The 18,891-nt window shown below is 42.3% G+C and overlaps 4 protein-coding genes across 4 annotated transcripts; 1 reads left to right on the top strand and 3 right to left on the bottom strand.

Moving 5' to 3' along the window:
- Nucleotides 1-1,021: 1,021 nt before the first annotated feature.
- On the bottom strand, nt 1,022-2,830 carry LOC128720899 (uncharacterized). Its single transcript, XM_053814602.1, has 3 exons — nt 2,771-2,830; nt 2,476-2,707; nt 1,022-2,256 (listed from the first exon to the last, which is right to left on the bottom strand). The coding sequence occupies exons 1-3, from the start codon at nt 2,828-2,830 to the stop codon at nt 1,022-1,024; spliced, it is 1,527 nt and encodes a 508-aa protein (XP_053670577.1).
- A 656-nt stretch (nt 2,831-3,486) lies between these two features.
- LOC128720212 (cytosol aminopeptidase-like) lies at nt 3,487-13,581 on the bottom strand. Its single transcript, XM_053813871.1, has 5 exons — nt 13,537-13,581; nt 13,102-13,217; nt 4,945-5,328; nt 4,337-4,861; nt 3,487-4,273 (listed from the first exon to the last, which is right to left on the bottom strand). The coding sequence occupies exons 1-5, from the start codon at nt 13,546-13,548 to the stop codon at nt 3,853-3,855; spliced, it is 1,458 nt and encodes a 485-aa protein (XP_053669846.1). The 5' UTR covers nt 13,549-13,581; the 3' UTR covers nt 3,487-3,852.
- On the bottom strand, nt 6,650-9,186 carry LOC128720211 (E3 ubiquitin-protein ligase COP1-like). The gene has a single exon (XM_053813870.1). It carries the CDS (start codon nt 9,184-9,186, stop codon nt 6,790-6,792), a length of 2,397 nt encoding a protein of 798 aa, XP_053669845.1. The 3' UTR covers nt 6,650-6,789.
- Nucleotides 13,582-14,268: 687 nt separating the features above from the next.
- LOC128720259 (THO complex subunit 7 homolog) lies at nt 14,269-15,199 on the top strand. Its single transcript, XM_053813919.1, has 3 exons — nt 14,269-14,278; nt 14,342-14,462; nt 14,528-15,199. The coding sequence occupies exons 1-3, from the start codon at nt 14,269-14,271 to the stop codon at nt 15,114-15,116; spliced, it is 720 nt and encodes a 239-aa protein (XP_053669894.1). The 3' UTR covers nt 15,117-15,199.
- Nucleotides 15,200-18,891: the final 3,692 nt, after the last annotated feature.

The following is an 18,891-nucleotide window of genomic DNA, read 5'->3' as shown; positions in this document are numbered from 1 at the left end:
GAAGGCAACTAGTACCGAAAATGCAGCGATAAATGGTTCCCTTTTAAAATATCCCCAAGCCTACCCAGGCCCGCGATAACAACAGCAAAATCGATAAGCCCTCATTTAGCAGGCGTCGTTCGTTAGTTTCGAAACTAATACTCACCAATACCAACTCGTTTGGCACAACTCAGAAAATTCTACATTGACCACTTACGCCAAAAAATCGTCCCTATTTGTTATCTCCACCGCTCCCCAGTCCCTTCGAGAGTGTAATTATGGTGTAAAAAACACCGTGCGTCCCCCGGAGCTGCTTAGCGCCACAGAGGATGCACTTTATTTCGTTTTAATGTAAAACTTGTATAGGAAATTGTCTATGTTGAACGGTAGAAGAATTATTCAACCGAGACGATGCCTTGGCATTGGCTATCGTTTGTAAAATGTGTGCTCGCTTTGTCATCAGTCTACCACCCAACAGCGGATGGATTACACTTGTCGTTAACATTCGAAGGCCAAAATCTTCCAGTAGGCTTCACAAACATTTTCCACTGTTCCAATGTAGCTCTCCCATTGTAATCCGTCCGTTGACATCTTTAGGACGTTCCCTTAGATAACTAAGAATGCGCTGCGAATGGAAAATAGAACCAATGTTTCACTGCTCGTAACCTAAGTGCGAAGAAATGGAAAAATAAAATGAAAATGAATAATCGTAAAAAGTGTGCAGTTCCGGTTCATTCTATTTCTCTAAAACTAAACTACTTAGCCGTTTTCGTAAAGAGTAAGTAATAACTTTAAAAGCCACTGAATAGCTGGAGCTTTGCATGAAGTTCGAGTTCGCAACAAATGTACTTTTGACGAATATATTTATTTTGCAATTATAGATTCTTCTGCGTTATAAGAGAAATGCCAAAAAATCGAGACTTTTCACTTAAAGCCTAAAATACAGGAAAACAGTAGTAGCAATAAATTCAGCGAATGATTTCATTTTTAACATAATTACTAGGCGAGATATTGATTACATTTGGCTTTAATGATCATGTGTTCAACTTTTGGAGCTTGATAGCAATAATTTTTGCTTTATACAGCGATCACGGTGGATCATTTGCATACGTTGCTCAGTCGTAAAGGTGACAAAAATATCGTGCAGTAAGTCTAAGCAGAAGGCGATATCCTTTCCAGCACTACGATGGATAGAAGCTTTGCTCTCATCAACCTTCTTCTTTTCACCAGAACTCATGATATAGCACACGATATCGACGATCGTACTTTTAATGCTCTGCACTTCTTCCGTTTTGAAAAGACGTCGGGTGAGATATCCTCGCACATGCGCATTAATGATCGTTGCTGCCCTGTATTGTTGCAGCTCCACCATGCGATGCGGCAGCAAAGTAATATCATCATTTCCGTTAGCATCTTGCTCCTTGCTTCTAATCAAGGTAGGATAAACATCAATCGTTTCAGCAGAATTCGATGCATCACGTGGCGTAGTCATTTCCTCAAGTGTGTTGTTCACATTTTCTTCCGACGTTCCGTTGGCGTGACACGTATGATAAGCAGCTTCGTCTGTATCGGTACACGAATCGTACGATATATCACATAGCGACAGTTGACTAACACTAGATGCTGGATTCAATTCCGGCGTTTTGGTTCGACTGGATAGCAACCCATTCGAGCTAGGGCTTTTTCCGTTCGTTGTAATAAAAGGTTTACAAAGGGCCGTCAGCTCCTGTGCTTTTTCCCGAAACCTTTTGTCTAATAACAGTCGTTCTGCTTCCTGACGCTTCATCAGTTTTTTCAATTCTTTACTGGTCAAAGAATCCGCGAATCTTTTGAGGGCTTGATACGATTCGATGTCGGACCCAGTAGATGAACGGCTGATCTTAGGGGAGCTGGTTTTACGATTCAAGGGTACATTCCTCATCTTCATTTTGGATTTCTCTTCTTTCACCGTTTCATGACGAGATGTAGTTTCTTTGTAGACTGGGTCGATGGCGTTTTGCAACCCTTCAGAAGATTTACCGTCAACGGCTTTGTAACCAGGACTATTTGTAGCTAAACTGCGAACTGCCATGTTTTGTTTTCCAGCAGGCGCTTTGGCATGATCAATGGGCGTGGAATGGTTCGTTTCTTGCAGAGTTGTTAAATCTAAGCTAGGCTTTTCCAGATTATATGTATTACAGCGCACCAGTGGTAGCCATGGCAATGACTCTTCTGAAGTGGGAGTAACCGTTCTAGTCATGGATTGCCAATCGATTCGATCCTCGACAGAACTAGACGCTTTGTTTACAGATTTTTCCAAAACAGGATTCAATGGTCCTTTACATATGCTCCCTCTATCATTCATTGTATCTATTGGCGATTGTTGAGAGGATTCAGTTCGTACATCGCCACATAACTCTTTTAATTGCAACACAGCAGGTGAGTTGACGATCGAAAGATCAAGTTTTTCATTCTCCTTCAGTACAGATCCTATGTCTAATGTCATGTGTGGCATACCTAATGGGTCCTCTGATATTGCCGGGTCAGCGGTACGCTTTAGTAGTAACATTTCAGTAGCATTATTTACGTCCACTGTAGCTTGTTCCGTTTCTGGAGAACTAACTTTTTGGATCTCCTTGGGACCAGTTTTCGTATCGAGCGAAGCTCTCCTTCGTTCTTCCAGTCGTTTCTCAATTTCGATTGCCTTTTGCCGATACATAGCTGCCAATGCGCGAACCTCGTCGTTCATCTGGGAATAGCATTCGATATGCCCATGAGAATGCAGTTACCAAAGTAAGTAATTCAAACTTACCACGGGCGGTAGGATGGGTACGCCATCTAGTTTAAAAACGGATACAAAATTGCTCCCCATCATATTTGCAAAAACAGGTAAAGGTTAGAAAAATAATGTTTCAACTTTTTCACTTTAAACTTCTCGTGTTAAGCGGTGAATGCGGACCGTTTCCGTGACGACGGTATGTAAACAACATAAACAAATCATAAACATTAACTGCCACAGCAACGATCGTTATGCTGGCGCGAAACGAATGACAGCAACATAATAATAACAATGTTCCCGCCAAGAGCAAAAAAGCAATGCTATGCAACAAATTAAACATATTTGTGCCCTATTTTCCCTCTAAACATTTATAATTATATATTAAACGCATATATGCGAACAGTCAATTCTTAAAACGATACCAAAAAACAACGATTAAACTGGTGCTACCCTCGCTTAGCGGTTAAAACCGCAAGGGATCGCGGTAAAACGCCGTCGCCACATTTTTTTTCCACAAAAAAAACACATTTTTTTTTCCTTTTCGGTGAACGGATCAACGCCATTGCAACATTTTAATTTGCCCGATTCACTGTCCGACAGTAAAGCTGTCGTGCATAGAACTAGTTATTGCAATGGCTTCTCTTTTGGCTTCCAACACCCGTTGGAAGACCGTTGAAAGCGTGTTTCAACGTTAACACTTATCACAAAGGTTAGCGAGCATGTAAAGACGAAAAATAAAATCAATAAAATTATTATGCATTTGCTATTTATTAACCAACAACCTTTTCCAAAAAAATAACAAATAATAAGAATGCTTACGCTACTCCTATGAATAGGGAACTCTCAACGTTCGAAAGTATTCCTTCCTCTTCATTTTACATGCTGGAAAATGCGTTCTTTTAGCTTCAATTCTACGACAGTCTCTAATGCTGTAAGGTGATGCAACACTCCGCGATGGCAAAACATAAAACTGACTAAATACTTTCTCGCAGCAGTGGTTGGTACGAAAAATGCTTGCTGTATGAAAGCTGCTCCGAATTCTCTTCGGTCACTGGCATTTTACGATGACATTTTGTATCGCAACGATTTATGTAAGAAGTTGTTCTGCGTTGCATTTAGGCTTTACTTGCTTTAGTGACGAATTCTACGAGCGTGCGCATTGGACGTCCCGTCATGCCCTTCGCGCCGGTGTAGCTTTGATCGCTACAGTCTCCCATGACCCCGGCGATGTCCACGTGCAACCAGGGTGTATTTTTCGGCACGAATTCACGCAGAAAAGCAGCGGCTGTGCACGATCCGCCTCCCTTGCCTTTTCCAAGATTGTTTAAATCATAACCATTGTGATCGCACATCTGATCGGTGTAGTGCTTGAACAGCGGCATGCGCCATACGCGATCGCCGGTTTGCGAACCCGCCTCGTGGATTGTCTTCCATAACTGCTCGTTGCTGGAGAACACTCCTGAAACGCAGTCTCCGAGCGCGACCTTAATAGCACCGGTTAGTGTGGCGATATCCAGAATAAACTTTGGATTGAACCTACCGAGAGAAAAGCGCTTTGAATAAAAATTATATCTTGATCCAAAACATAGCCTTACTTACGTTGATGCGTAACACAGCGCATCAGCCAGTATGAGTCGCCCTTCGGCATCCGTATTGTCCACGCAGATACTCTTACCATTCATAGCAAACACTACATCGCCCGGTTTGGTGGCCGTGCCGCTGGGCATATTTTCGCACAACGGCACAAATCCCTTCACGTGCACCGGCGCCTTCAGTTGCGCCAAAGCCAGTATTGTCGATACAACGTTGGCTGCTCCACCCATATCGGCACGCATTTGGTCCATGTTGGCCGACGGTTTCAGGCTAATACCACCGGAATCGAAAGTGATTCCCTTGCCCACTAGTGCTACGCATTGTTCGTCCTGCGATCCGCGGTACGTTAGCTCGAGGAAACGAGCTGGCTCGTCCGAACCATTCGTAACAGAAAGGAACGATCCCATTTTCTTCTCCTTAGCCCACGCCTCGTCGTGCACCAGCACCTCGACGTTTGCGGCACTTAATCGCTCCTTCACAGTCTCGGCAAACTTGCTGGGTGTCATATGATTGGCAGGGGTCTCCATCAATCTGCGAATGGGTGAATCATTAAATTATCAATCACAATGCGCTAAAAACCGACAAAGGCATCTCATATCTAAATTGCAACATACACACGGGCCCAATTTTGTGCTTCGGCAATGATGACACCACGATTCCAGTCGGCATTTCCGCTCGCTTCATCGGCAAAGGACAGCGTGGGAAGCGCAGATTGTTTTTCCTTGCTCTTGAATACCTGAAACTTGTAGTTGGCCAGCGTGGCGCCCTCGGCGGCTTGCTGCGCGTGCTCCATATCCTCTACCGCTATTTCCGAGATCTTGTTCGCGGTCAGGGCGCGCACACCGGCAGCGGCCGCAATGCGAACATTTTCTTTCGCTCCATCGATCTCGTCCAGTTCGTCCCATTTCGAGGCATCACCTAACCCGGTGACGGCTACCGCTGGATACTTGCCAAGTTCCCAAAAAATTCGCGTCTGTCCAGCCTTCAGCGGGCCACAACTATGAAGAGTAGATGCAGGTAAGCAATGAAATAGATGCAGAATTTTGTTCAGTAAAATAGTTAACATATATGAATACAATATGTAGCTCAAAATTAGCCCAACATTTTCTAATTGGACACAATGCAACTGGACATAAATGCAATGTTGTACGAAAGAGATTGTAACGGATTATGTTTATTCTGGTTTGTTTTTCTTCCGATAAAAAAACCACGATCTTCAATAGATAGTCAGTTGGATTTTAACTCCAGTGGACGAAACATTGTAACAAAGTGCTGCTCTAAAATCTAATTCAAAGCACATCTATCGCGCTACAATTCTATATGTGTTTATACACTGGTGTTTTCTTACACACTTTTATATCGATCACACTATATGTCGATCGTCTTTGTAAGTCTTTCCAATATGCAATTCGTAATATGTTCTCTAACACTTTCTTATAAAAATATGGGGTTCTCTGCTACTCTTCTTATGATACTCTCAAGCAACAATAATTATTTTTTACGATATTTTCCTTCCTAGAAAATGAATGTATTGGCACCTCTACTTCCGCGCATTTTGGACGATTTTTTATTTTTATTACATTTAACGAACATTAGCAAGAAAATAAAAAGCAATAGAAGTAGGTGATGGATGGAAAAGAGATCCCTCATCGTAAAGACCAATAACGACTGCACACTGATGCAGGCTACTTGAACTGTCTTTAGTATATTTCTTTTTTTTTCGGCGAATATTAGAGAAAAAATGGGATTGTTTTGCTAACATATTGCAGAATTATTAGTTTTTATAGAAACTATACAAACAAGCTATACGACATTTTTTGAACTCGAGAGGATCTTTGTCTAGAGAGTCCCTTTGCGGTAAGATTACATGTTATTTCGCCATAGGTCTGATCTTGTGCGTTGCTATGAATAATTAAAAAAATATGATAATTAATTGTTTAAATTCACAGATATTAATTTTAGGGCTATCTATTCATTCGTCGAAGCTTAATTATGGCTTCATATGCTTGTACCACGATTCAATCCGAGGTTGCATACTTGTGCTTTGTTCTTGAAATTACTACAGGGAACAGTCTTTGCATACCTATTGCTAGGCTCTCTAGTCTTGTTTTTAACTACTACGTTCTGAGAAGTATGCTGGCAGAAGGTAAGCTAACATCGTCTCATATTTAAACTCACCCGCCGTATTTCCCATACTCATTTTTTGTGCACAATGACGTTAAATTAAAGGAACATGGAGCTCTTTCGTCGCAAGGGTGAATTCAAAAGGATTATGGTTTGTAAACGATTTAGCGTATATAAATCTTCTTTTTTCCGTCTCTATACCACAGCTTATCCTAGCATTTTAAACAACGATCAGTAGCTCTTCAACACATTAATGAATGATTCAACAAACCCTACCCTCATCTAGTCTAGGTGTTGTGTTCACATATGAGGCAGCCTTTGGACTAATGTACATGCTACACTATTTCGAGGATCTTAATTACACCCTCGCTATTCCCGGCAATGATGATGTTACTTTGCTTTCGCCAGCACACCGCCGACACGAATTCGTTTCCTTCGGAATTGCTGCGTTCCATATCTGCCGACAGTAGACCGCTTGTCCGGGAGCTGCTGGAACCGATGCCACTACCGCCACCACCACCACCACTACCGCTGGCGCTACTGCTTCCTGTACCGTTTGCACCGCTGTTGGAGCTCGAAAATTTAAGATTGAACAGCTGCTTCGAAAGACCTTTGTAGTACACGCACAGAGAATTATCCTCGCTGCCACACGCGAGATAATCGCTGTTGGTCGCCAGTCCGGCAAAGTTCTTCTCGTTTATGTGCCCGGTGAACGAGCGCAAGCAAAACGGCGGAGAATTAATGTTCCACAGCTTCAGCTGACCGTCCGTGCTTGCCGACACGATTTCTTCCGTATTGAGAAACTTTACATACGAAACCGCCTTCCGATGTCCTTTGAAAAGGCACAGCGGTTGCTTCAGATTGCGCAGATCGTAATAATTGACGCAGTGGTCCGCCGTCCCGAATGCCAGATGACAGGAGCTTTTTGGGTTGAATTTGACGCAACATACGTTTGCACGAGCCTCGATCGTGGCCACGGAATGATCCACGTTCAGTGACCACAGCTTCACCCGGGCATCATCGGAACCGGACGCCAATAGGCGCGTGTCGACTTCGTTGAAATCCACGCACCAGCACCGCTTGTCGTGCTCTTCAAACGTTTTCGTCCGAGTGCGCGTTAGAACGTCCCAGATCGTAACAATACCCTCGTAGTCGCTAGAGGCAAGCACCTGCTTGAAGTAGCTGTTCCAGATGACGCATGATATCTTGCTGTTGCAAGTCATCTCGTTGATCGGATAGTTAATGTCCACTGCCGCGTCCCGGATCGCGGTGTAATAGTCGAATATTTTGATCCTTTTCGTAACACCCGCGATCGCGAAATATTCGCTATCCTTATCGAACTCGATGCTTGAAACGATCGTAGACACATAGTTGGTGTCGTTCGAATAATTAAGCGTCGCAAGCGGACGCAATGCACTGTACTTTGAGAACTTGATCAGGCTCTCCCGGAATGTGTCAAGCGACGAACGCCCGCTCGATCGTGTGGTATCAAGCGTTGACTGACTGGAAGCATTTGAGGTCGTGGCCATCGGAGCTGGTCCCGTTGCTCTACTGCTTGAAAGACTGACGCCGCCAGCTCCCGCCGTTCCCGTGCCAATGCTAGCACCACTTGAGGTAGATCTCTCCCCAACTCCCAGCGAGTCGGAGCTACATGAGCGATCCTTTGCGAAGTACAGATCTTCGCTACGTGCCGCAAAGTAGCATTGGACAAAGTCATCGAAATGCTGATACATTCGCTGTTTTCGGGCCAGAAACGATGACGACGTGGAGGACATCGACCCCCCGGAGCCGGATTCTCCTGCATGCCCTCTGCGTGGTCCGTGCAAGTTGAATCCTTCGTAAGATTCCGTCATATTCGAACACGTGTCATCGATGAGCGAGCGGTTGGATGGAACCGCAATGTTATCGATCGTATCGATTATCTGTATGATCTCGCGCTTGATCGCGACCACATTCTCATCCTTTTCGTCGCGCACGCTTTGCTCCACCTCGGCCACCGTCGGGCAGCTTTTCTGCACGTCCTTCAGGACCTTCTCGACGTCCACCAGATCGCTGCGGATCAGCGAAATCTCGTTCGCAATCTGCAGCTGCTGTTGCTCCTTTTGCTTCAGCAGGTGTTTGAGAAACTCGTGCAGCAGTCGGTTTTGGGCAGCGCACGATTCCGCTTCGAGCAGCGTCTTGCGTTGGGTCAGGATCTCCAGCATCACGTTCACGTCCGAGAGGGACAACTTCTTCGACTCCGTCGCCAGAAAGTGCTTCAAAGTATCGCCTTCACCGCCGGCATCGCCACCACCACTCGCACCACCCGAATGCAACTGGGGAGAGTTATCACCGGGCAGGGACTTGTGCCGATGCAGGAGGCCACCACCAGCACCACCGCTCTTCATTCGGTGCTTGGTGATGAGCTCGTTCAGCAGAAAGTTCGGCACAATGTGCTCGTGGGACGCCAGCGGATAGTTGCACTTGGGGCACTTTTTCGCGACGTCGATCGAACGGGCGATGCATTGGTGACAGAACGTGTGGCCGCACCGCGTGATGTACGCCTCGCTGATGATGTCGAAGCAGATGGGACAGAGAAAGTCGTTCGTCTTATCGTCGACACTCGTCGGGATGCCGTTTAGTGTGGTGAGGCGTTTTTTGCTGCTACTACTCCCGCTGCTGCTACTGCCGGCGCCAGCTCCGCCACCGCCACCGGCACTACTACTCGCACCGCCACCCGTTCCAGAGGACATCGTTGTCGGATCGTTGGTAACGGTTGCGCGCGGTTGATGTTACACCACCCAGCAAGGAATACAACCACTCATCGGATATCTTGCCCTGGGAATGTTGCGGTTATCTTGCTTCTTATATCATTTCTCTTCAGTCACTAAACAGAAAATAAACTCTATTCACTATGCAAGGCGCAAGGATATTGGTACGGCCACTATTAATCACCGCTGCCTTTGCGATCACTTCATCCAATAACTACTAGCGGCAGATCATGAGAAAGTTCTTGATGTAATTAATAGAGAAAACTAATTCGTACAACAACTGAGTGATTCAAAGCTTTGATACGTATCCTATTTCGCTTAATTTACAAATTTAAAACACTGATCCAATTAATGGGTTGAGAAAATAAATTCCCAACCAGAACTGGTGAAGCACTCTACTTAAACCATGATTCGTCTTTTTTTAACGAAAACTTTCTTATGTGTTTATGACATGAATGTTCATTTCAACACTATTCACTACGGTATTCGCAGGCGTAGTTTAATTTATCATCCCCTTAAGGAGCAAGCAAAGGTAATTTTCAAATTTAAATAAGGCATAAGTTCACACAATTTTTCAATCGTTTCTAAATTCACGCACTGAAGTACTTTGGGAGGCTTAGAACATAACAGTGGATCTGAAACGAAAACACAATGCGAAAATACGAAAATTGAGCTTGCATATATCCGTTGTTTTAAGGTGTTTCATATTGGAGAAGGATATCAGGGAAACGTGTGGCAAAAAGAGATGGGTGATCTCGAGTGATTCTACTAAAGGAGAGACAAATTAAGTTCCAATCGACCTCCAAGAGGGATCCTAATGTGTACGAATTCATCAGGTTACTATGGGAACCGAAGCCAAATAATACATTCAAAAATGACCCAAAGGAGTTGCGTTTAAAAATTCTCATACTTCCCGAAATTCATTTTGATTTCAATTTGATGGCAGAAAATATTGTTACTTAATATCACCTATCGTCGAAGAATTTACAGAGTCATACTAGTGGTGGTGTGACTAGGGATTTATATCCAAGTATATCCGAAGGTCGCAATTATTTTCGATATTTTAAGTTCCTTTTATTATTTTTTAAATATAATTCTGTTCATCACGAGGGAAAATTGTGGTAGGATAGATAGGGGGATAGCTATTATAAAAAGGAATAGATATAGCAGTGCAAAGCTCAAGATGTTAATATTTTCGCTTTTTCGTAAATTCTGCATTCAATTGCAGCATTTCATCCAGTGTTCCACTGTTAGGTTCTTAGCAAAGGAGCAATTTTTATTTGATACTATTGCAAAGGGTCAAAAAGGTTTTAAATTTTGTTTAACAATACTTGTTCCGTTGTAATAACAGTGCTGACTTATGTTTTTGAACGTTTAAATTTTCAAAAAATTACGACTACATTAGATGCAAGCGTATTGAAATTGTGCATATATATTTTTTGTTTTTAAATTAGTTATGTTGTAATAAAACAGGATCCAGGATTCTTGTTGCGTTGATATACATAAAGATTTGAAGGATTCATTTAATAGTTCGATACAAAAATACAAAATAGTAGGAATAGTGATAACGAAAAAGAAAACCTGCAACACAACAATAAACAAAATCCATGAAAGCAAAGCATGTGAACAAATTATCTGATATTGTATGTCCAACATAGAAATGTATGAGAGAAACTACATATAGAAGGAGATATACAATCAAAAAATTAAAATAGTATTGCGATCATATAAGGTAAAAACTCGAGGCAACATCCAAAGGTGAACGAAAGATAATGCTATGCCTTGATACGATAACATATATCGCACATGTTGGCATATGGAACAAAGGATCAGAAAAACATTCCAGAAACATATTGTTGAGAATTAAATCGAATTAACATAAATGGCAATCTACCAAATGAGCGAATATCTCGATGATTCCCTTGTTGTGAGTCACACATCATTCACCACGAAGGAACGACTCTGCCAGAAGGATCCAGTGTGAAAGAGGTCAAGTAGATTATAAATGAATTTACAGTATCCTTTTCTCCCAATGCTCGACAGCGGTGGTTTCGTCTGTTTGTTGGTGACCTCAAGGTTTTATTCGCTCCCGTGCTATAGCTGCACCTATTGTGATTTAGGTAATGGCTTGAACTGCTTCCAAAAGCCCCCGAGCCCTTTCAGCAAGGAACAATACACATGCGACCATAATCCAGCATTGAATTTCCATTTTTATGCATGCAGATAATAATCGATTCGCAACCATAATGCAGATCTTCCACTGCAAATGTGGTTTTTATTGTAATTTATAATGTACAGCGCTCTTTAAAAATGTACACAATCGTACACGTCGCGAATGAGAGCAGACAAGTGCAAAAATTAATTTATGCTTTCGAGGCGCCATGAGAGAAATTTTCCGAAAACGATAGTCTTTGTACTTTCGTTAATCGCACAATATCCAATAGGAGCAACAAAAAAAGCCGCGCAATGTCCTCGTTTCGAAATTGAAACCCCACTTTGTTGTTGCCGGTTTTCGCAATTTTCCAGCAAGTCACGAACTGTCCTTCAACTGTGACTTTTCAAAAGGCTACCGGTGTTGGAAGATCCGACTTACTCGGATGGGACAGCAAAAAAGTAGTAGTGTGCCCCCGGGCAAAAGGGTGGAAAGGAAAACAGAAAACGTGCCGCTTTAGGAAGAGACCATTTTTAAGCGGTATTATCGATATGAACCGGCCAGCAGCATTAGCAACTGAGCATGAAAGGATGGAAGGGTCGTGTTTATTCCCCGTTACTAACACCAGCTGATTATGTAGGACCATGAAAGCATGTGCTTTTTTCGTTGGTGTGTCGCGACGGTGCATATGATAACGAACACAAACGGAATGGAATACGAGTGACAATAACGACCAGGTTTGCTGGTTGGGGTAAGCAAACTATTTTTAGGTCTGACCCCGGCCCGGCATATGCGCCTGGCGATCGATATGCGATGCATCTGGTTCTTCTAGTTTCTCTTCTCTTGTCCCCATCGTCATCTACACTCGAACACGCCGAGGTTTTGGTGATGAAAACGTTCAGTTAGAATACGCTGCCATTTCCCCAAAACGAAAATGTAACCAGTCTGGAACGATACTGAGTTGGGGCATACTTTCTTGCTAAAACATTCCTTCAAATTGTTCCCTTATCATGGTGTAAGGTAATAAGAGTACAATAATTCTCCATTTAAGCTCGCTCTTAATACCGCGCATTGGAAACCGCTCTTATCATCTGCAGACAATTGAGGTAAACGAGATTAGATATCGCGCGCCAACAGCATCCGTGAGTGATGTGCGCTTTCAAAGCCTGATAGCAAAATGTGATTACGTTTTTAAACGTTGCATCGGTCGCACAATTCGCTAGAGGTCTGGCAAAAAGTACTACAATCTGTAGCAGCAAAAAAGGAGCCTAAACAATAAATTCTGCGCCATGGAACATACGGTAAACCAGTCCCCGGAGAACCAGAGGAACATCAAGAGAGTCGCCTTTTGTTCTGTGAATTGATGGCACTTCTGGGAGCTTATGCTAGCAGAATAGCTCCAGTTAAAAAAAGGCTCTTATAAGAGAGATTCTCTTTTGAATTGGATGATTGTTGTGCAGTAAATGGCAACGGTCGTTTAACCATAGGAACGGAAAAACTGATTTGAAACCAGCCAATGTTTTGTAATGATATATGATACCTGGGGGAATGAAACTACTTCATAAGTGGTTGGACGGATGTTTTGGAACTGTTTGGAATTCATATAGTAGGCGGAAATTGTAAATGAAACATAGCAAGAGAAGGACAGACATGACAAAGACGTGCTTCAGGTGAAAGATCATGAAAACGTAAGCTTTAGCCGACAAAAACTAATGTTCGGTTGTGCAAATGTCTTTGATACTTACATATTAATTTGCTGAAGCAACTTTCCGGCCGTTGATTCGTTGTACTTCTGAGCGTATGGCGTAAATTTCACGTCATCTTGGCCTTCCGACGAGTATACACCCAAAACCAAGCCTTGCTGTAAAGCGAACGAACAATTTGAAGCACATACGGACCGAGTGTGTCCGTGGTAACGCCACGGCGGGTAGATGTCGGGTGAAGCACCAGCAAAGACGTTAGTGTATCCGGATATGACCAACAGGCGGCCAAGCGCACCCAAAGCAACGGGAAAGCGGAACGGAACAAACGCACAGGCCAAAAACGGAGCGTGACGTACAAACCGGAGAATGTAAAAGGGTAAAAAGAGGTTAGGATCGTGTCCGTGCATTTATCGCTTATCGGCACAAGTTATTCACCGATCGCGTATCACCTAGGTTACACTATCACTCGATACGTACTTTTTTAGACATTGATCCGTAGCTGCGACTCAACAAGCGCGAATAATTTCCTCTAACCAAAAACGTAATCATACAACTCATGTTGAGCGAAGTATTCCGTGCCAATCAACAAGGTTTATAGAAAATAGTTCAGGTTGGTCCATTGCTGTTGTCCAATCGGAGTTTTGAACGATAAATTTAACGCCGGTATTTTGATCCATTATGGATATATATATTTTATTTATATCAATATGAAAGCAATAAAATATCATTTGACACAAGTTTTTTTTTCTTTGGAAAGAGAATATTATTATCGGATCAATAACAAAAGACATAAAAAGTTGAAAAATGAGCAGATGTAATTTAAAACTTAAACCAGTCGATATCTTCATGCTATATTAACCTTACTGTTGACAATCGACATAGAATAATCTGTTTATATGATCAGCTAAAATACTCGCCAAGATTATTTTCAGTTACGAAGGACGAGTTTTGATAATAGAACATAATTTTATGTAGTATTATAAATAGGATACATTAAAAAAATAGTTTTCCTCCCTGTTATGTTATGTTGCTCGTAATATAAAGCAAATGATCACAGCAATCAGCAAATATGATATTTACCTACGTATACGTTTCCGAAGGGAGATTGACGCTAAACTAAAGCATTTATAAAGTAAACAAAGCGCGATTAGCTGCGTGGTTAAACATAAAAGTTTTTAAAATTTCTTTAATATATTGACATACTAAAGAATGTCCGATGGTAATTTATGCAATGAAATCTAATAGTGAATAGTTGTTTTCATAGTTTCTTGTTATTTTGCAGAAGAAGTTATTAAACGCCGGCTTCAGATCGATGGCGATGGTACCGGTGATGATAGGCGCATAAACGATTTATTGAAAACGTTCATCAAATGGTGTAATTCTAATGATGCTTCAGACAACAGGTAGTTGGCGTATTTTTCTTATTCTTTGTGATTTGAAATTCACCATCGGATGAATGTACTTTCAGCCAACCAATATACGATCGATTACTAGCACAGTTAGCTCAATGTGAATTCGACATGAAAAAGTCCGATTTCTACGCGAGTGTCATGCAGCAGGAGGTGAAAAACTATGCTACTATTTCAGACACTATTGAGGCTGGCATCGAAACGGCAAAGACACAAATCGTCCAAAGTAAACAGAATTTAGTTCTTGCGAAAAAGATCCGCAAGAACCGGATGGAGTACGACGTATTAGCCAAAATCATCAACCAACAACCTGACCGCATGAACACCGTTCAAGAGCTGGAATCATTGAAACAAAATCTAGATCAGCTAAAAGAGAACAAGGCTGACTTAGAGAGGAAGCTAGAAGCGAAAAAGAAAGATTTTACCGTGCTTATGCGCTCGATAGTTGAGCTGCAAAACAAGCTAGATCCAACAATGTCAGTAACAGGAGCCAGTGCATGTGAAGAGGAAGCAATGGAAGTGGTTCCAATTGTCGTGTCGGACGAAAAGATGTCCTGCGATGAGCCACTCGTTCTGGAAGAGGAAGATGATGCTGCCAGTTCTGACAACGATGAGGTGATACTTTCTTCGCCCGAGAAACTTACGTGAATGGTATTCTTCTGTTCAAATGCCCCATGTTCAATGGGAAACGGATATTGTATTGTACGTTATTTAGGCAATAAAAATTCTCAATATACTTGAATAAATGGACTCATAACTTCTATATGCACTAATAAAACTCATATCGCACATAATTTGCGATCATACGGGAACTTAAAAATTTATACTCATTTGTTAATCAAGGTGAATTGTAGCATTTTTAGCATATGAGATAATCAAGGTGAAATTACCTTCATCCACCTTTTTAATTAAAGTGAATGGAGCTTTTAGCATTTTTACTATATGAGAGATGGCTCGTTGATGAAATGAAACCCCGTTTATTGGGAATGTAAAAATTGAAGACGTATATGAAGAGATAAAATAAATTAAACCGTGTACCAATTTCGTTTTCAATATGATTCTATTCCCCTTTCCTGTATTCTTTTTATATATAATATATTAAAAATGAACTTCGTCCTTCTCAACCGTGTGTAGAAGAAAGCGGTAAATTTTTTGAATATAATTATCATCGTTACAAGTTTTATTGGTGTCATATTATTATCATGAGTGCTCCATCATTGCAAATAGTTTATAGTGTTAAAATGCTGTATTCTTTAAGAGAACAACAAATGAACAGTTTATGCTTCGTATTTCAAACTGTTCAAGCTGAATTTTTGTTTCATCAGGTCTTTGCGCTCCACGCAAGTACCAACCGTAAATTGTTAGGCCATGCAAACAGTAGTTAAAAAGGATTATTTCAGCTGAAGCAACCACTCCGGAACCGGTTCAGGCTCTTCAGCCGCCACCGTGCAAGATATGAATGCGAATCCGGTTGCCTTGCCGCTATTACGCCCGTAACACTGTCCAAACAATGTAGCAAACTGAAGTGGAACCAATGGGTTATTTGTGGGCTTCGATAGGGGTTGCAGCCGACTACTTGCCTCGCAGCTAGATCTTTTCTGAGATGAGTTTTCTTCACCGGTCTGGGTCCGTTTGTCGGCCCGGGAAGAGCTTATCGATGATGTGGCTTGAGCACTTTCTACGGTGAATTGCACCATGGCTCCCCGTTAACTATGGCACTCGCTACATCTGCTGCGTGGAGCCGAGCGTCAACATAAATTACCGCGCCACTGAAGCGCTGGGCCACGCTGGGTCGGTTTCGCTGCCGGACCTGGAAGGTCGGAGAGTAGTTTTTCGGTGGAATCGCTCGATGGCCACTACAGCGAAATCGATTGGCTGGCGGGTGTCGGAAGCGGGCTTTGAACGTCCCACTTCGAACCGTGAAGCGTCGGAGCTTCGGTTTCTCTCGCTTCCACAGGCGACATGGATGCTGGTGAGTGATGATGATCATGATGATGCCGTTGGTAAGTGGTGCTCCAGAATTGGAAGGGATCTGTTGCGCTTGAGTAACCGTGGTTCGGGGAAAAACTAGCCGATGAAACATTGTTGAACGAACTCGACTACCAGTTCCCGGTAGTCGCGGGGTGAAATTTAAATTACCGTGCCTTTGCAATTGGCCAATGAAGCTTCATTTGTACCTTTTTCTTGAAAACTGTTTGTTTGACCCCACTAACGCTTCTAATAGATGGTTTTGCAACGTGGTCGTTCAATTAAATGTGGTATTCTACATTAAAAAATTTTGTATAACGCGTATCTAAAAGGAGATGTAGGTAAATTACTTTAAAAGGCCATTATTACATAAATATAAGATTCAAATCATTTCAGGCCATTGTCCTAAGTCCAGTACAAACCAGTATGCTACGAATCTTATAAAGAGGCATCTTGACTTTTTTCACATTGCTACACAACCCAGTAGCTAGCGCTAATAGTTGATGGCTTTGCAGAGAGTTCATCATCACCATGTCCTTACAAAATGGCCTTTGAATGATGGATATTTCGACAGGATTAAGCTGGGAGCATATTTTGACCAAATAAAATTCTTATAAGACTGCTGAAACCTTTTCCAGAGAGTCCCAATTTGTACAGGAAATTTGGATGTTTTTGCGGCTAGTGATTTGTATTATTACTGTTTAATTTTTCGATGATTTTTGCGCTATCATTTACTTGGCGTAGTTCTTGTATGACTCTTTTTACAATGGCTTGAATTGTTAAGATTCATTACATGAAAGATTAGTTATTATTGCTTGAAAGGTCTTTTTTCTTCATAATTTTGTACGTTAATAGATATTACATTGCAAGGTATACAACGCGCCCGTGGCTTTTGATAGTAGAAACGGTAGTATAAGGAGAGAAAATCCGTACAGATGTTTCTTATCCTGCTGCTACGTTTCCGTGACAGTAAGTCGCCCTTACGATAACTGACTAAGCGCTGTCGTGCTGGAGATCTTTTGACCTATCCATTTACTCGGGCATCCACGACATCATCCAGGATCCGGGAACGGGCCAAGTGAGGCGTTGAGCTGAAGCCCCGTGCATTTCCTTCCCCACTTCCTGGCTGCTCGCAGCAAAATCGGGAACCATACGTCCGTCAGTCCCAGTCCCTTAGGCCCCACCCTGGGAGAGAGTAGATGTCACGACGTGGTGCAGTCGTACTGTCGTGGTTCTTGACTTGAGGGAAAACACTTTGAAATTCGATACAAAAGTGAGAGACTGCGCCCCCGGCCGGTTCTATGGTCCGTCGGTGCCGTTGACGAGGAAAAGGTGACGAGATTACAAGCGAAAGGTTAAAAATAATCTTCCCAACTCAGGCTGCAAGGGTTATGACACATTTTAGAATGATTGGTTGGCGGATGCCCGGCACCGTTTCGATAGCACGTTTGGACGATGGGCCCGAGTTGGCGCCCGTGAAAGGGTGACTACTAGGCGGCTGCCAATGGCGCAGGATGAACGATGACAATTTTCTGCCCTGTCTCGCTTGGGTATTACTCATTTTTAACTGCGAGAAGATGATGTTTCTCAATCCCGAGGCAATATCATTCACGGACAAAATTAGTTTGGTTTGGTGGAAGCGCTTGAAAATCCATCGATATTTTTGGTTGATACTTTGGTCGTTAGGTCGCAGGAAATAGCTAAATGAATTTGTGAGATTGAATTATAATAGCTAATGAATATTATTTAAAAATTTTGTAAGAAAAAACACTAATTGTAACAGAAGGAATATGTCTGATTGGCTTAAATCAAAGTTTTACATTTATATGCTGCATCTTGAATAAATGCTGCATACTAAAAGTATACTCTAATACCTTGATTTGTTGAACAAATCACAATTGACGGAGTGAGATGAGAGACGATATAGTTACACCATCTAAAATGTAGGAGTAAAACTATATTTCTCTTGTATTTATATGTTCGATTTATTGTCAAACTAGATACAGTTGAAGCAGAATACTAGAAAATTACAATACAAATACAATACAATACAAATTGAAAAATATCTACAAAGGTGAACAATTATGTGATCAATTTCAATAGTTTGTAAAAGTTTGCAAAGCAAAAGCTGCTCGTAAACGCATGTCTTTAAGACCATCCAAAGCAATTCCCATGTTCGACACCCTTGGCATACTATTTGAACGGTGCAATTACAATGTGCAGTACCATGTATCACTGCTTCGATTGCGGTTTTGACCATAATGTCCTGGCTTATGGTCAACGGAGCTCGAATAAATCGTATCGAGCGACCGATACGTCACCCTCCAATCCACCAACGGACCCACAACCCAACTGCCCGGAAAGTGGGTAGCTCATGGCGATGCGCTGTTGATTTAGTGGAACGAAAATAGTGCAAAAACGGTCAAAACGGGGTAACCTGGTGCCAGGAAGCGGG

Source organism: Anopheles nili, chromosome 2 (assembly GCF_943737925.1).
Source record: "Anopheles nili chromosome 2, idAnoNiliSN_F5_01, whole genome shotgun sequence".
Taxonomy (NCBI): Eukaryota; Metazoa; Arthropoda; class Insecta; order Diptera; family Culicidae; genus Anopheles; species Anopheles nili.
Note: the sequence above shows the minus strand (reverse complement) of the source record. Positions and strands in the feature narration are given on the sequence as shown.